Source organism: Chinchilla lanigera, unplaced genomic scaffold, assembly GCF_000276665.1.
Source record: "Chinchilla lanigera isolate Chin_1 unplaced genomic scaffold, ChiLan1.0 scaffold00079, whole genome shotgun sequence".
Classification (NCBI taxonomy): Eukaryota; Metazoa; Chordata; class Mammalia; order Rodentia; family Chinchillidae; genus Chinchilla; species Chinchilla lanigera.
In genome coordinates, this window is record NW_004955480.1 from 1,143,750 (window position 1) to 1,157,308 (window position 13,559).

Sequence of the window (13,559 nt, forward strand, 5' to 3'; positions counted from 1 at the left end):
AATTGTTTAACAGAGTCCTCTTTGTCACATCCAGCCTTCTCTGGGGCTTGTGATTGTTGAAACTCATATGAGATTAATTGAAATTGCTACAGTAAGGGGCAGCGTCCACTTAACTTTACATGTAGAAATATTTGTAGAACTTTGACACAAAGTGTCACCAGTGAAATCGAATTTTCTTCCCAGACTGCCATGGTTAAAGAAAACACAAAATATTTCAGATAATAGCATATTTTTCTTCCATAATTCAACAGGAGTTTTACCAAAACCAATGATCTTCTGGTGCCTTTCTGAATTATTCACATAAAGGGATGATAAGAATATTTATTAATCATTTTGTGTGAATACTATAAATAGTAAATATAGTTCTACTGAAACATAGTGATTGTATACTATCCCTCCATGCACACACATTTCATCACACACACACACATACACACATTTCATTACACACACACATACACACACACACACACCATGCTAATCTGCCATCTCAAAAATATCCCCCTCCCATGTGGTTCCAGTAGAAAGGAATATTAATGTAGTTGGTGGTTTAATCAGATCTTGTAAATTAATTATGACATTATCAAGCTCCAATATTTCTGCCTTTGTATTTGGTATACATTCACTCAGGCTTATTAAAGAAATTGGAGAAAACTAGTTAATTTAAGTGTTCTTTGTCATTTTAACTTGATTGGAATTATCTTAGTTTGTTTACATAAGCGATAGAGCTAAGGCGCTATTGTATTATGTGATTTAAAGCAAATAGCAGCTTGTACTATTGCTGGAAAGCCAAACACAAAATTTAAATCAGGGTAAACAAAATTCCTCATTTATTGGTAAACATTCATAACTATTTTTCTTGAGCTGTTTTTGAACCTCAGTGAAATAAGCCTTTTTGAAAAATAGGATACCTGAAAAAATGTCCAATTTACTGATAGTATATATATGTGCTCCTGTATACCTATACAAGAGATATTTTGAGATATTGGAAAGATTATTTTATTGAAGAACATGATGTCATTTATTGTAATGCAAATCTCATGATTTTGAGATGATCTTAAAAATATATAAATTTTGTTTAAATACAATTTTATTCAAAAGAGTTTAATAACCTGAATTGCTCTTTTGGCACGTAGGGGAACTCAAAGAGGGGGTGACTGGAATTTTTGGGTACCAGATTATGACCCTGAACAGAAAATAAGGGAAATTCTTTTCACTTTTGCTATTAGGATTCCATGGATAGGGTCCAGAAGAATTGAAGCTTGGAGGTATTCAATAGGCTTTTATTACTCAGTTGTGCTGTTTAGAATTTAATGAATTGATCCATGTACAGAAGTAAGTGTGTCATTTTGAAATGAACAGCTCTCACTTCGGTTTAGGACTTAGCCCTTTGCTAGAGCCTGTACCTTCATCTCATTGTCACACTAGTTGACTCAGGATCCCAGATCCAGGGGCAGTATGGAGATACATTATGCAAATGTAAAAAATGCCAGCGAGAGTCCACCATCAGTCAGTACAAATGGACCTTCTCGGCCTCTTGAATCACAAAGAAAAAGAAGTCTATAGTTTTTGCCCTGCATAGAGACAGATCAGTAATGAAGGAAACAATTTTTGTGTGAAAATAGAATGTATACGTGATAAAGCCCTGCCTAATTTCTCTGGTAATACAATTTGATTTTCTGATTAGCTGTCTTATTCTGTGATTCTTGTAATTTTGTCAGGTCAATTAACTGGAGTTCAGTGCTACAGAGAAAGCAGTGTGGGCACCGCTGGCTTCATTAGATGTCAGCAGCTTAGGTGCATTTTATAATAGAATCTGTGTGGGATAATTTAGCCCATATTGTTAATGTCATAGCATACAGAATCTAAAAAACAGAATTTGGAAGCGGGTCAATTTGGGCAAACAATGTGAAGTGCTAAAAGAAGGAAAAGAAAGCAGTCTGCACCGTATACAATGTTAGCAATAAATGCAGATCAATGAATTACTCGGTAAGTAATCATTGACTCTGTATCTATATTGTGTGCCAAACCCTGGCGCTGCCTGTCCAGGTGTATATGTATAATGCATTGTCCTGTTAACAAGGCACCTAACTCTTAGTTTGAGAGTCTTTGAGTGTTTTTGTGAAGTACTGAAAATAGTATTATTTATTCTAATGAATTGTTTACAGGTTCTTCCTTCCCACCAGAGAGTTCTTGCAGGAATAAAGTTTGGTCTTACTTCTTGTTGCGTCACCAACCCTTAGCAGGATGTTGGCACGGAGGAAGTTCCAGAGTTTCTGAAAAATTGTTAGTCAAACTAAAGAATTCAAGATAAGTAGCAGTTTTGTTGTGAAAGGTCCAAAGTCTAGGTTTTGGAGATGAGGGAGCTATTATAAAGTAGAGATGTCCAATAGGCAGGTATAGAGATTTATGATGAAAGTTGGAAGAGATGTCAGATGAAGAAATAAATGATTTTGGAGTGTTCAATGATGAGATTATAATTGAATTCATGACAGTGTACAGATTTTCTTAAGTTTCTAGTGGAGTTCCATCACCAGGAACATTTGGGGATATGCTATGCAGGAGTGCTGAACACAATAAATGACGATTAGGTAGAAGATGGTTAAGACTCCCTCAAGCCCGAGATTCTCTACATCTTCTCTTTTAGTTAGAGGAAAAAGAGATAAACATGTGGAAAATGACTGTGAAGAAGACACAGTCATTCATAGCAATATTAACCACTGACTTAACACTTTGCTAAATTTTAGACCTCAACAGTCTGAGATTGGCGTAGGAGAGTTATTCATTAATTATGTGACTCAGACCCAAAGTGAGCTTGGAGTTTGAGGAAGACATGACCTTGGGGTCCTTGCATGAGTATTCAAGGTTTCACATATGACTTATTCGCTAGCTCAAACATGTTCAGCTTATGCTGATTAATAGTGTAAGCTAACTCTCAGAGTCAGCTCACTTCTTCTGGGGGATATTTTTTTCTGTTTTTGCAGAAGATAGATGAAGAAAATGAGGCAAACTTGCTAGCAGTCCTCACAGAGACACTGGACAGTCTCCCTGTGGATGAAGACGGATTGCCCTCATTTGACGCACTGACAGATGGAGACGTGACCACTGACAACGAGGCCAGTCCTTCCTCCATGCCTGACGGCACCCCTCCGCCTCAGGAGGCAGAAGAGCCGTCTCTAGTAAGAACCCTTCCTACTGTTTAGCAGGAAACGGAGTTGCCTCTGGCTACCCGCTGCATGGGTATGATGTAGTAACAATAAGGTTTGGAGTTTTGATTTAGACTGATGCCAGAATTTTTCCCCAAGCACACTCAGAGTTGCACATCCTGCGACCTTCTGTATAAAATTGCTGCTCGTAGAGTTCTGAGTAGTATCACTTCATTTTGAAAGCTATCTTTTGTTGCTCATGTGTGGTACTTTTATTCTTAGTATTACTTCTGTTTATGGTGAAAACTCACAAAAAGTAACTAGAAGGAAGAGACTACAGATTCACCCATGATTTCAAAAGACCTCTAATACAAAATGATTGAACTCTCCTTCAGTCTGAAGGTAGATCATGAACATGAGGGTGAAATTTTAGCTATAAGCACACTTTTTAGTGGTGGTACAGAGTAAAATCTTATTGTGAGGACAACTATGATTTATTAAGCAATCCTTATGTTTGGATATGCAGAATTTTCCTGCTGTTTTTCACTACCGTGACCTGTGTAATAATCGACATGTTTGCATTTTTATCTTATGATTACAATTCTTTAAGTAGAATTGTTGGATACAGGAGCATGCAATGTTTTAAGACTTTGGATCCATGGGTCCATATTTCTTCGATGATTGAAAAATAATAGCACATTTGCAACCTAAGTTACTTAAATTTATGGTAGGCAATGAAGAGGGAATTTGCTGGCAATGAAGAGTGGAGTTTCTTCTCAACACAGTGCTTGACCAGAATTTTATTAGTTCTAAGACACAGTTTACCTTCTCATCTATGGTAGCCGTTTGTCATCCACCATAAATCTGATAGAAGAGCATGCTGTGTAAATTATGAAATGCCATCATCAGGGCTTCAGTAATGTGCTTTGACATGCCATTTGGAGGTTGTTTTTCTCATATCCCCAAGCTTTTAAATGTTAAAAGAAAAACCACAGAGACATACAGAGACCTTAATTCTTTTGTATTTTGAGATTTCTGGTCTTGTGAAGACTATTTCAGAAGTCACTGCCTTTATTTATTTTCTAGTTGCTCTTTTTGTCAGTATCACTTGATTAGCACCCTGATTTCTTCATGTTAATATCTGATGGCTTTCTTCTGCACCATTTGTTTAATTGAGAGGTGTCACTGACTCAGAGACATCTGGCATGCCATGGCAGGAAGGTCTTGAGAGTCATCTAGACAAGTGAAGAAACAGAGATCAAGAAACAATACATGCTTTGCCCACGTTTAAGTTACAGGCTCGGTTACAGGACTCTCTGAATGCTTTCTTTCCCTTCTGAAATCAGCGACAGCCACTGCTTCCTTCTGCATATTGTTTGAAGCAATAAATTTGTATAGTCAGTTGTGAAAAACAGTTCAAAGCATCATGGGATCTTTCATTTATTGACACTTGATTTATTTTGGTTTTAGAAGAGGAAACACATATCTACTATTCTCAACTCCTCTTTTAGCAAGGGAATATTTCTCAGTCCATGCAGCAGTGATTTGGAAATCATTTTAAGAATGAGTGCTTTACTTTATCTACCACAAATTTTAAAATATTAAGAGTGACAATGCCAAGTTTCAAATGTAGAAAAAGTAGATACTTCCATAGTTGGCAGTGTCATATTAAATTTACTATTGTTATTGTAAAAAAAGTTTCCTTTGGCACTATTATGGTAAGGTGTGATAAAATTAAAGAGTGAGATAATTATTTTTATCATTATAATCAGTTATTTTAAGTTTAAAATTTCAGTGACATATTCTAATGCTTAGGAGATGCATAACTTATCTTATTTTCTCCTTTCCTGATGTGTTTCTAGCTTAAGAAGCTCTTACTGGCACCGGCAAACACTCAGTTGAGTTATAATGAATGCAGTGGTCTCAGTACCCAGAACCATGCAAATCACAATCACAGGATCAGAACAAGCCCTGCAGTTGTTAAGGTACAAACATCCACATTTTAATGTGGGAGGGCAGTAACAAAGGGCTTTTACTTGAAGCTATAAAGCAGATGAAAGTTATCTACGTATTAATTCAACTGAGACACTGCAGGTACCTCTCAATGGTGGGACAGGTTGTGAAATGGATTTCCAAAGGCAGCCCTTGAACTCCTTGAATAGTAGGGAGAGGTCATATACATTTGATTTTGGGGTAATTGCAAGGGAAGTTCCACTGGGTGCAGTTCTTTGCCCATGTGATTGCATGCCTTAACATGGGTTACAATAGAATGGGCTGATAATCTGGTCTTATCTATGAATGACTTGAAGATTCAGGATGGCTGTTTTGCCAGCTGTCTAACCTAAGAAAGATTGCTTTGGAATCACTGCAAAAGATCTGTCTCTGCCATTAATTGGGTAGAATGCTGGCAATGACATAATTCGTTTAGCAGGCTGTATTAAACAATGTTTGTCTTGCTATTCACTGTGAGTGAAAACGTAGCGTTAAGGGGTACTTAAGAGAGTTGTGAATACTGGGCTTCGGCAATCAGTGGTAAATTAAGGTTTAAACCAGCTTACTTTTTTTTTTATTCACAGTAAAGGCGCTGTAGGGTCTTGTTAGTTACATGTTGCTGAGTAGGAACATTGAAATGTAGGAGAAATGAAATAAAAAGCTGCATAAATGTCATTTAGGAATTTTAAATGTAATTTTCTTCCCTTGTTCTGCAAACAATTATTCACAGCTCATAGATCTAGTACACTTAGACTGAACACTTCACTGAAAAGCTCATCTCTTCAAAAAACCTATATCCATTCTGATAAGGTTCAGTTCACTAATTTTAGCTTTCTTTATGCCTTGTTTTTAAGACCGAGAATTCATGGAGCAATAAAGCGAAGAGCATTTGTCAACAGCAAAAGCCACAAAGACGTCCCTGCTCAGAACTTCTCAAGTATCTGACCACAAATGATGACCCTCCTCACACCAAACCCACAGAGAATAGGAGCAGCAGCAGAGACAAATGCACCTCCAAAAAAAAGTCTCACACACAATCGCAGTCACAACATGTACAAGGTAAGGTGGGGACCAGAATTCTGCCCGTGAGGTGGCAAAGAACACACAGTCTACCCCATTAGTGTCTCTCTGTGGAAGGAGAGCTCAATAACTTTATGATAGAGGAGGAAAGTTCTTCTGGACCCAGGTTGAATATATCCTATTCACCTGATGGGAGTTTAAGTCAGGACCACAGAAAGACATCTGAAGTGTTAACCTGGTCAGAGGGTAGATGAGGGCGGGGAGGGATTTCAACATATTTGAGGAATATAGGACTCATTGAACTGCTGAGATCATTGAAGTTATGGGCAAGTTGGGCTAGCCAATTCATTAAAGAGCTTTTATTTTTTCCCTTCCACTAATGGAAAAAAATAAGGCACCATAGAATGTTTTTCTCTGTACCTTAAGAAGTAGTAAATACCATTTACACAGCCACTCCTGACTATTAAGTGAATTCTTTTTTTTATGACCACATATACGCTCACAGTTTTTTTTATTTTGTACCGAAGGATTTGAAAATTCGTGAATATTTTACTCTTCCTATTAAAAATGTTGCCTAGATTCGATGAAACATCTGGGTTGATTTTTATTATTCCCATACATTGCTAGAAGGCTGATGCTTCTGCCGCAGATTGGGAAGATTTGGGGGAAATCTCTCTTGGCAAAGTCGTAATTTTCTTTTTTTTGGCTCTTCACTCTCAAAATGCTGTAGTCGAGGGGGCCCAAAGAGTGCTTATCGAAAGTAACTGTTGCTTTAAAATGTTCCTGCTTCCACCTTCCACCTGTAACGTTGTGGGGGAAGGAGGAGTATTCTGAAATAGCAATTATAAACATCCACTTTTTCCCTTTTGTTTCTTCAACTGCTCCTTCTAGGTGCAGAGTGGTAGCCCCTGACCCCTCTTTTGAACCATGATTATTTCATACAGGTATGCTGTTGTTGCTGCTGCTTTTAATAAGTATTTTCTTTCCCAGGGTTCTGAGTACTTTCCGTCATCAGTCTATCACCATTAGCATAGGATTTGGGGGAACTTTGCTTTAATATTCTAAATTGACCCTCAATTATATTTTCCCTGGTGGATATGTACAATTCACTGTCCATCTCTTTCTGTCAGTTCAGGGAGATTGCGGTTAGCAAAATGGGCCAAATTGCCTTTGCCCATATTAGCTCCTAAATGAAAACTCTGGTACAGCTTTTGGGAGTCAGGGTGCCCTCATGCTGAGAGAATCATGGTGTTGAAGGCTTCAGGTAAAGGGCAGCTTATGGGGCTTGCTCTGGAAATCACTATGCTTCTCTTCACCTCCCCTGGGGGCCATGTATTCATTTCCTGGAGCTAAATTTAAAGTCCTGAGATGAACAATACCATGATCGGGGAACCCAGCCCAGCACTGCATGGTCTAAAGCCCTGTATTTTTGTGGGGAAGGGGTGTCCTTTTTGGATTTTGAGATTTTCTAAAAGTCTACTTACCATTAAATATTACTGTAAAAGTTTATAAATCATGGCAGTGAAAAACTAAATAGGCCCCTGGAGGATATATTCTCTAAGCAAGAACAGCTATGTGTGGATTTTTTTTTTTAGGATTTATATCTATGGCAAGACATAAAAAGCTTATCCCAGAACAGAGCTTGTTGATTAAAGAAAAAAACTCTTTAGCTGTTAAAGGCCAAAAGGAAAGGAAACACAAGTTATTACCAACCAATAAGTGCTCAACTATAGACTGTATAAATTATTATTGAAAATCAAAAAGTAGAAAGTAGGTGAACAGAGGATAAGGATGACAGTGATGTCCTGAGGCTTCCTTTCTTTTTTTTTTTTTTTTCTTTTTTTTGGTTTTTCTCCGGTACTGGGAACCGAACTCATGACCTTGCACTTGCCAGGCAGGCGCTTTTGCCACTGAGCTAAATCCCCAGCCCCCTGAGGCTTCCTTTCTTAGTGTGCTGTAATTTGTTCTCATGGAATTTCATGTGTGCTTTCTGTAATATTGTGGGGTCACATACTTTCCAATTCCTTGAGATATTTTTGGTGTATATTGTTATCGCATTTATTTATTCCCTCATTTCTTCATGCGTTTGTCTCAAATTAACATGATCTGGTGAAAGAGATGAATTTCTGCCCTCAAGGATCCCAGCAGTCTCTGGATAACCAGCCCTTGGAACAGTGTTCATTAAACTCCCAATAACTCAAGTCAGTGTTCTTCTAGGGGAAACGTGTGAGCCTGAGTTTATTCAGGAATTAGGTTCTGAATGTGGTTTTGGAGCTGCATCCTTCCCACGGCTCTCATTTCCTGTTTGCCATTAAATATGGCTGCTGAAGATTCTTTTTCTTCCATCACTCCTTTTTTTTTTTTTGGTACCGGGAATCGAACTCAGGACCTTGTGCTTGCTCAGCAAGCACTTGTGCTGCTGGGCTATATCCTCGGTCCTCTTCCATCACTCTTGATCTTACCTGTACACAGAATTTTGGGAGTCTTCTTTCAGCTTTTCTCAGAGCTTGCCCTATATGTTGAAAACTGGACTTTTATTTTATTTCATTTCATTTCATTTCATTTCATTTCACTTCATTTCTTTCTTTCTTTCTTTCTTTCTTTCTTTCTTTCTTTTTCTTTCTTCTTTCTTTCCCTCCTTCCTTCTTCCCTTCCTTCCTTCTGTCTTTCCTTCCTTCCTTCCTTCCTTCCTCCCTCCCTTCCTTCTTTCCTTCCTTCCTGTCTTCCTCTCTACTTTCTTTTTTTTTTTTTTTTTTCCAATTCTGTGGATTGAACCTAAGGCCTTTGAGACACATCCCCAGTCCTTTTCAATATATATATTTTTAATTTTCAGCCTGGATATCAAAAATTGCTAAGTTGCTCAGGCTGAGCTTAAATTTGCAATTCTGCCTCAGCCTCCTAGAGTGATTAAATTATAGGCATAAGCCACCACACCTGATTATTCAGCTTTTGATTTTCAATGTACATTTATTGTGTGGTACAGCACTTAGTTCTATATCTGGTTATATTTTCTATAGAACCTTTATGAATTATACTAATTATTAGTTGAGCACCGTAAAAGTGGGTAAAGTTCCTTCATAAATGCATTCTTTTAGAAAGGCTCATTAAATTAGACATACTCAAAAATTAATGTGCAATCAGCTCATTTATCTGTATATATGTAAAAGCCAATTAATCAATGTACCTAATTTGTAGGAGACAGCATGAGCTATATATTTTTGGATGCACACTGGATAGATGATATACCATTCAATTGTTTAAAAACTAAATCTAAACTACAGATTAAATATGTAAATAGTATTTATCCAAGTAAAGTACCTAATTTCAGGCTAATTTGGACATAAATAATATTTTCACATTTCAGGGGACCTTAATTACTGAGGATGATTAATTTACTTTAAAGTCTGGTGAATACAATTTCTTTTGATAATGGGAGAAAGGAAATATCATCTTGGCCAACTCTTTAAGTAACAAGTTTTATGGCCCTGCAAACATCATTTGGCATCTTTAGGTCTCATTTCTTTGTCCATAAAATTAGAGAGTTTATTTTAAAGACCCTTTTGGTTTCAACTCTATAATTTTTATTACATAAATAATTATCTTTTGACCTTCTGAAAGTGGTTATTTGGTGAGAAAAAGATTGACATAAACTTACGTACTTATGTCTCTGTAGATAAGCATATCCCTGCATCCATACATTATGTGGACGTGTACCTCAAATGTGTTTCTCATTATTTACTCCCATTTATGGTTAAAGCTTGCATTCACAAAATTGCCAATAAGGAATTGGAATATCAGAGTGAGAAGATCCTGCCTCTCCCTTCATTATTAGAATATGTCTCCTGTAGGAAGTATGACCTAAGAAAGGCTGAAAGGAAATACTGAGCTCTTTCTACAAGTCCATAGATCTCTGAACTGATACCCTTAGTATCTTACTTTTGTTATTTAGCAAATTTAGGAACTTGAACTCCATTTATACCAGCTGGGTCAATGTCTACTATTTGCTACAATCTCTCCATTAATTTTCAGTGAATACAATGGTTATTGCCTGAGCTTTGGCCTCACAGAAATAACCTATTCTCAGGGCTAGACATAAAATTATACATTTTAGGCGTAAAATCAACTGAATATTCATAACGTTCTGTTGCCTTGTAGTTACTCAGCTGTTTTCTTGTCTAAACAAACCGTGTACTGTATTCCAAATTAAAACAGAAAACATTATTTTTCTCTGATGGTACGATGCAAATTTTTGTATCCGTAACAGGATGGTACATTTTTGGGAAAATTCTGTTTTTGTATGCATTTTTGAATGATAGTTTACTGACGCAAATGTTGTTTGGAATTTCTTTTAGCATAATGGACTATTATCTGACTTTGATCCAGTATTCAGGGATTTCCTTAGTTTAGTCTTCCAGTTTTCTGATCCTTTTCCAACTTGACTATAGTAGAAAGACCACGCAATATTTCATAATTAGTTTCTTTTTTTTCCCTTTAGCCAAACCAACAACTTTAACTCTTCCTCTGACCCCAGAGTCACCAAAGTAAGTATTAAGAAATGCAACCATTTTCAGGAAGGGAAGGGGGTTCTAGTACTTTTGGCTACAGCAACTCCATTTCAGTTTGTTTTTATAAATGTGCCATATCTTCCAGTGACCCCAAGGGTTCCCCATTTGAGAACAAGACTATTGAACGAACCTTAAGTGTGGAACTCTCTGGAACTGCAGGTAAGTCTTATGTGTAACTCAGAACTTTGGTGTGTGTGTGTGTGTGTGTGTGTGTGTGTGTGTGTGTGTGTGTAAGAAAGAGAGCCACAGAGACAGAGAGAGAGAGAGAAATATATATTAGATAACAGAATGTGTGTGATCAGTGGAATAAATGAAGAGAACATACAACATTGGGTAAGAAGTTAACTGTAAATACTTTTAGTTGCTCATTTAAAAAATACCAAATTAAAAGTATTTTTTTAAGGAGAAGACATATATTGTGTGTCAGAGCTAGTCCAGACCTTCTGATGTATGTTCTTGCTTCTGATCTCATAGAACCCTATTTTGGGTTAAAACACCAAAACTTGTAAGACAAGAAACGAACACTTTTGATCTCCCACTCAATAAATGTACTAAGCTTGTAAGTGGCTTCGGGTAATTTCACAGCGACCTCATGAGGATGTTGGTTGTTTTTTCATTTTTTAAGTAAGGAAACAAAGTTTCAAATTATGAAGTAGCTTGCACAAGATTGTTGAGCTGGAAAGTAAGGGAAAAATGTTGGAATTCAGGTTTACTAATTATCAATACTTCACTTGGAATATTTTCTTATTTTTTGTCATACTTTATAGCATATCGTATATATGTCATTACTTTTATATCTTTCCAGCAAAGGAGAAAACTGAAATTATGTCCATTCATCAAAGCAAATTGCATTTATATGTTTGTGAACAAGAGTAATTTCCTTCATCACTTGGGACTTCTGAGCTCCTTTAGCCAGTCTTTGCTTCACATGAGGAAGAAGCTTTAAAAAGTTGGACTAATTGAAGAGTTCCTAGGCAAACTTCTGAGTTGGTTGTAAATGGTACTTTTGTACTAAGTGTTTTAGGTTTAGGTGCTTGAACCCCAGAAGAGAGTTGATCTTGAGATGTCTGAACGAGAAACTCCCTGGCTCCGTCCATTCCTGATAAGAATAAAGGAACAGTAAGTTAGACAGAGATGCTTCCAACCAGAACTATGGTGCCTACATGCACCGTGGTCATTGTCACAAAGTTTAATTTCACACTTGGAGTTTGCTAAATTAGCTCCTTATGACAGGTCTACTGCACGATTGCATGATTTGGTCTACCAGTAGAGTAGTTCATTTCAAGGTATATAAATAGCATGTGTGTGCAGACTCTCTCACACACAAGTATGCACACACAAACATCTTTATGTACACACAAGTATATACACATATTCACTTTTCAGCACATTCATGACATGAGTTCTTAAATAAATTATAACTTACATATATGAGTACAAGTAACCTTTGTATGAACTTACAATATGCAATAGAGGCCTTCTTATCTGACATGGAAGGACTAGTAATTAGTGGATTTAAAAGCCTGGCTCAAGCGTATACAATTTATCATTTTTCTTTTGCTTAAAACATGTAAATGCACATTCAAAACAGCAGTTCTGGTAGAAGACAAGAGTTTTACACCTTCATCTTCAGTGTGGTTTCTGGGAATTCATTCATCTTTTTTGCACAAATCATACTAATAATATATACTAGATGGTATCTACTTTTTGTTTCTTGTTCTTTGAAGGAAGAAAATTAAAAATATTTTGTTTGGTAGTCTGAAAATTAAAAATATTTGTTTGGCAAAATCTATCTACATTTTTGTGATTTTTCCCAATGTTTTGCAATGTCGCCCTCCACAAAGAATGTAACTATTTCTTTGAGCAACTTACCTTGATTGTATTTTATAAAGAAATTTTCATAGTCATGTTTAATTCATTTACATAGTATTTTACCATCTTCTATAACATCAGTCACAATTACAATGAATATTAACTTGTTTGAGAAAATATGCCACTAATGCCTCTTGCTAATAATTGAGCTGAAAAGTGTTGGGTAGCACAATGTTTAAAATATCCTGGGCTTGAGTTCATTTCAAAAGAATGAGAGACAACTTCCATGGTAGGTACCAATGCAAAGTTTTCCATTCAATAACACTTTCATGATCTTCTGATTATAAATAGTATAAATTTACTACAAAAATATTAAAATATAAACTAGCTGAAAAATTACTCCTAGTTCTAAGATATAAAGATATTCATAGCATTATTTTCATCTATATTTTCAAATATCTGTGATTATTTTGTGAGTATATATAATTTTGCACCCCAATTTTTCAATTAACATTTTAACAGAGAATTTTTAAACCATCTCAAACTTTTTATTAACTGTTAGAGTACTATGTAATAGTAGTTTGACTAGGCATAGCAAAATGCGTTTAATCATACTCCTATTGTGATATGTCTAGATTGTTTTGTAATGTTTTATTTTAAATTAGCTCTGCAATGGAAATCTTTGTTCATCTATTGTCTTATTTTTTTCAGAATAGATTCCTAGTAGTTTTAATGCCAGCTGGTATATATGTTGAGATATTATTGCTATCTAAAATTGAGTCTGTTTATAGTCCTATTAGCACTGAATGTACATCTTTCCTCTGTGTATCTTTGGGAACATGGGTATCTCTATTTTTAAAGTGCTTTTGGAATTTGTAAGTATGTATGTGTTCTTTAGTCTGTAGTTCTTCTACTGATGAGATTATGGTATTATAAAGAAACACTTTTATTTTCTTCTTGGCAGAAGTTTGAATATTTCTTCTGATTGGCATTTCTTTTCTTTCTTTCTTTCTTTTTTTTTTTT

General features: G+C 36.1%; 1 protein-coding gene across 4 annotated transcripts in view; it reads left to right on the plus strand.

Annotated features, from left to right (window-relative positions):
• Positions 1–13,559, plus strand: part of Ppargc1a (peroxisome proliferator-activated receptor gamma, coactivator 1 alpha) — a 644,980-nt gene that overhangs the window by 600,353 nt on the left and 31,068 nt on the right. For all 4 annotated transcript variants that reach the window (XM_005402464.2, XM_005402463.2, XM_005402462.2 and 1 more), the window contains 5 exons: positions 2,985–3,179; positions 5,009–5,131; positions 5,993–6,197; positions 10,654–10,699; positions 10,809–10,882. In XM_005402464.2, the coding sequence (XP_005402521.1) occupies positions 2,985–3,179; positions 5,009–5,131; positions 5,993–6,197; positions 10,654–10,699; positions 10,809–10,882 (643 nt within the window). The remainder of the gene's footprint in view (positions 1–2,984; positions 3,180–5,008; positions 5,132–5,992; positions 6,198–10,653; positions 10,700–10,808; positions 10,883–13,559) is intronic.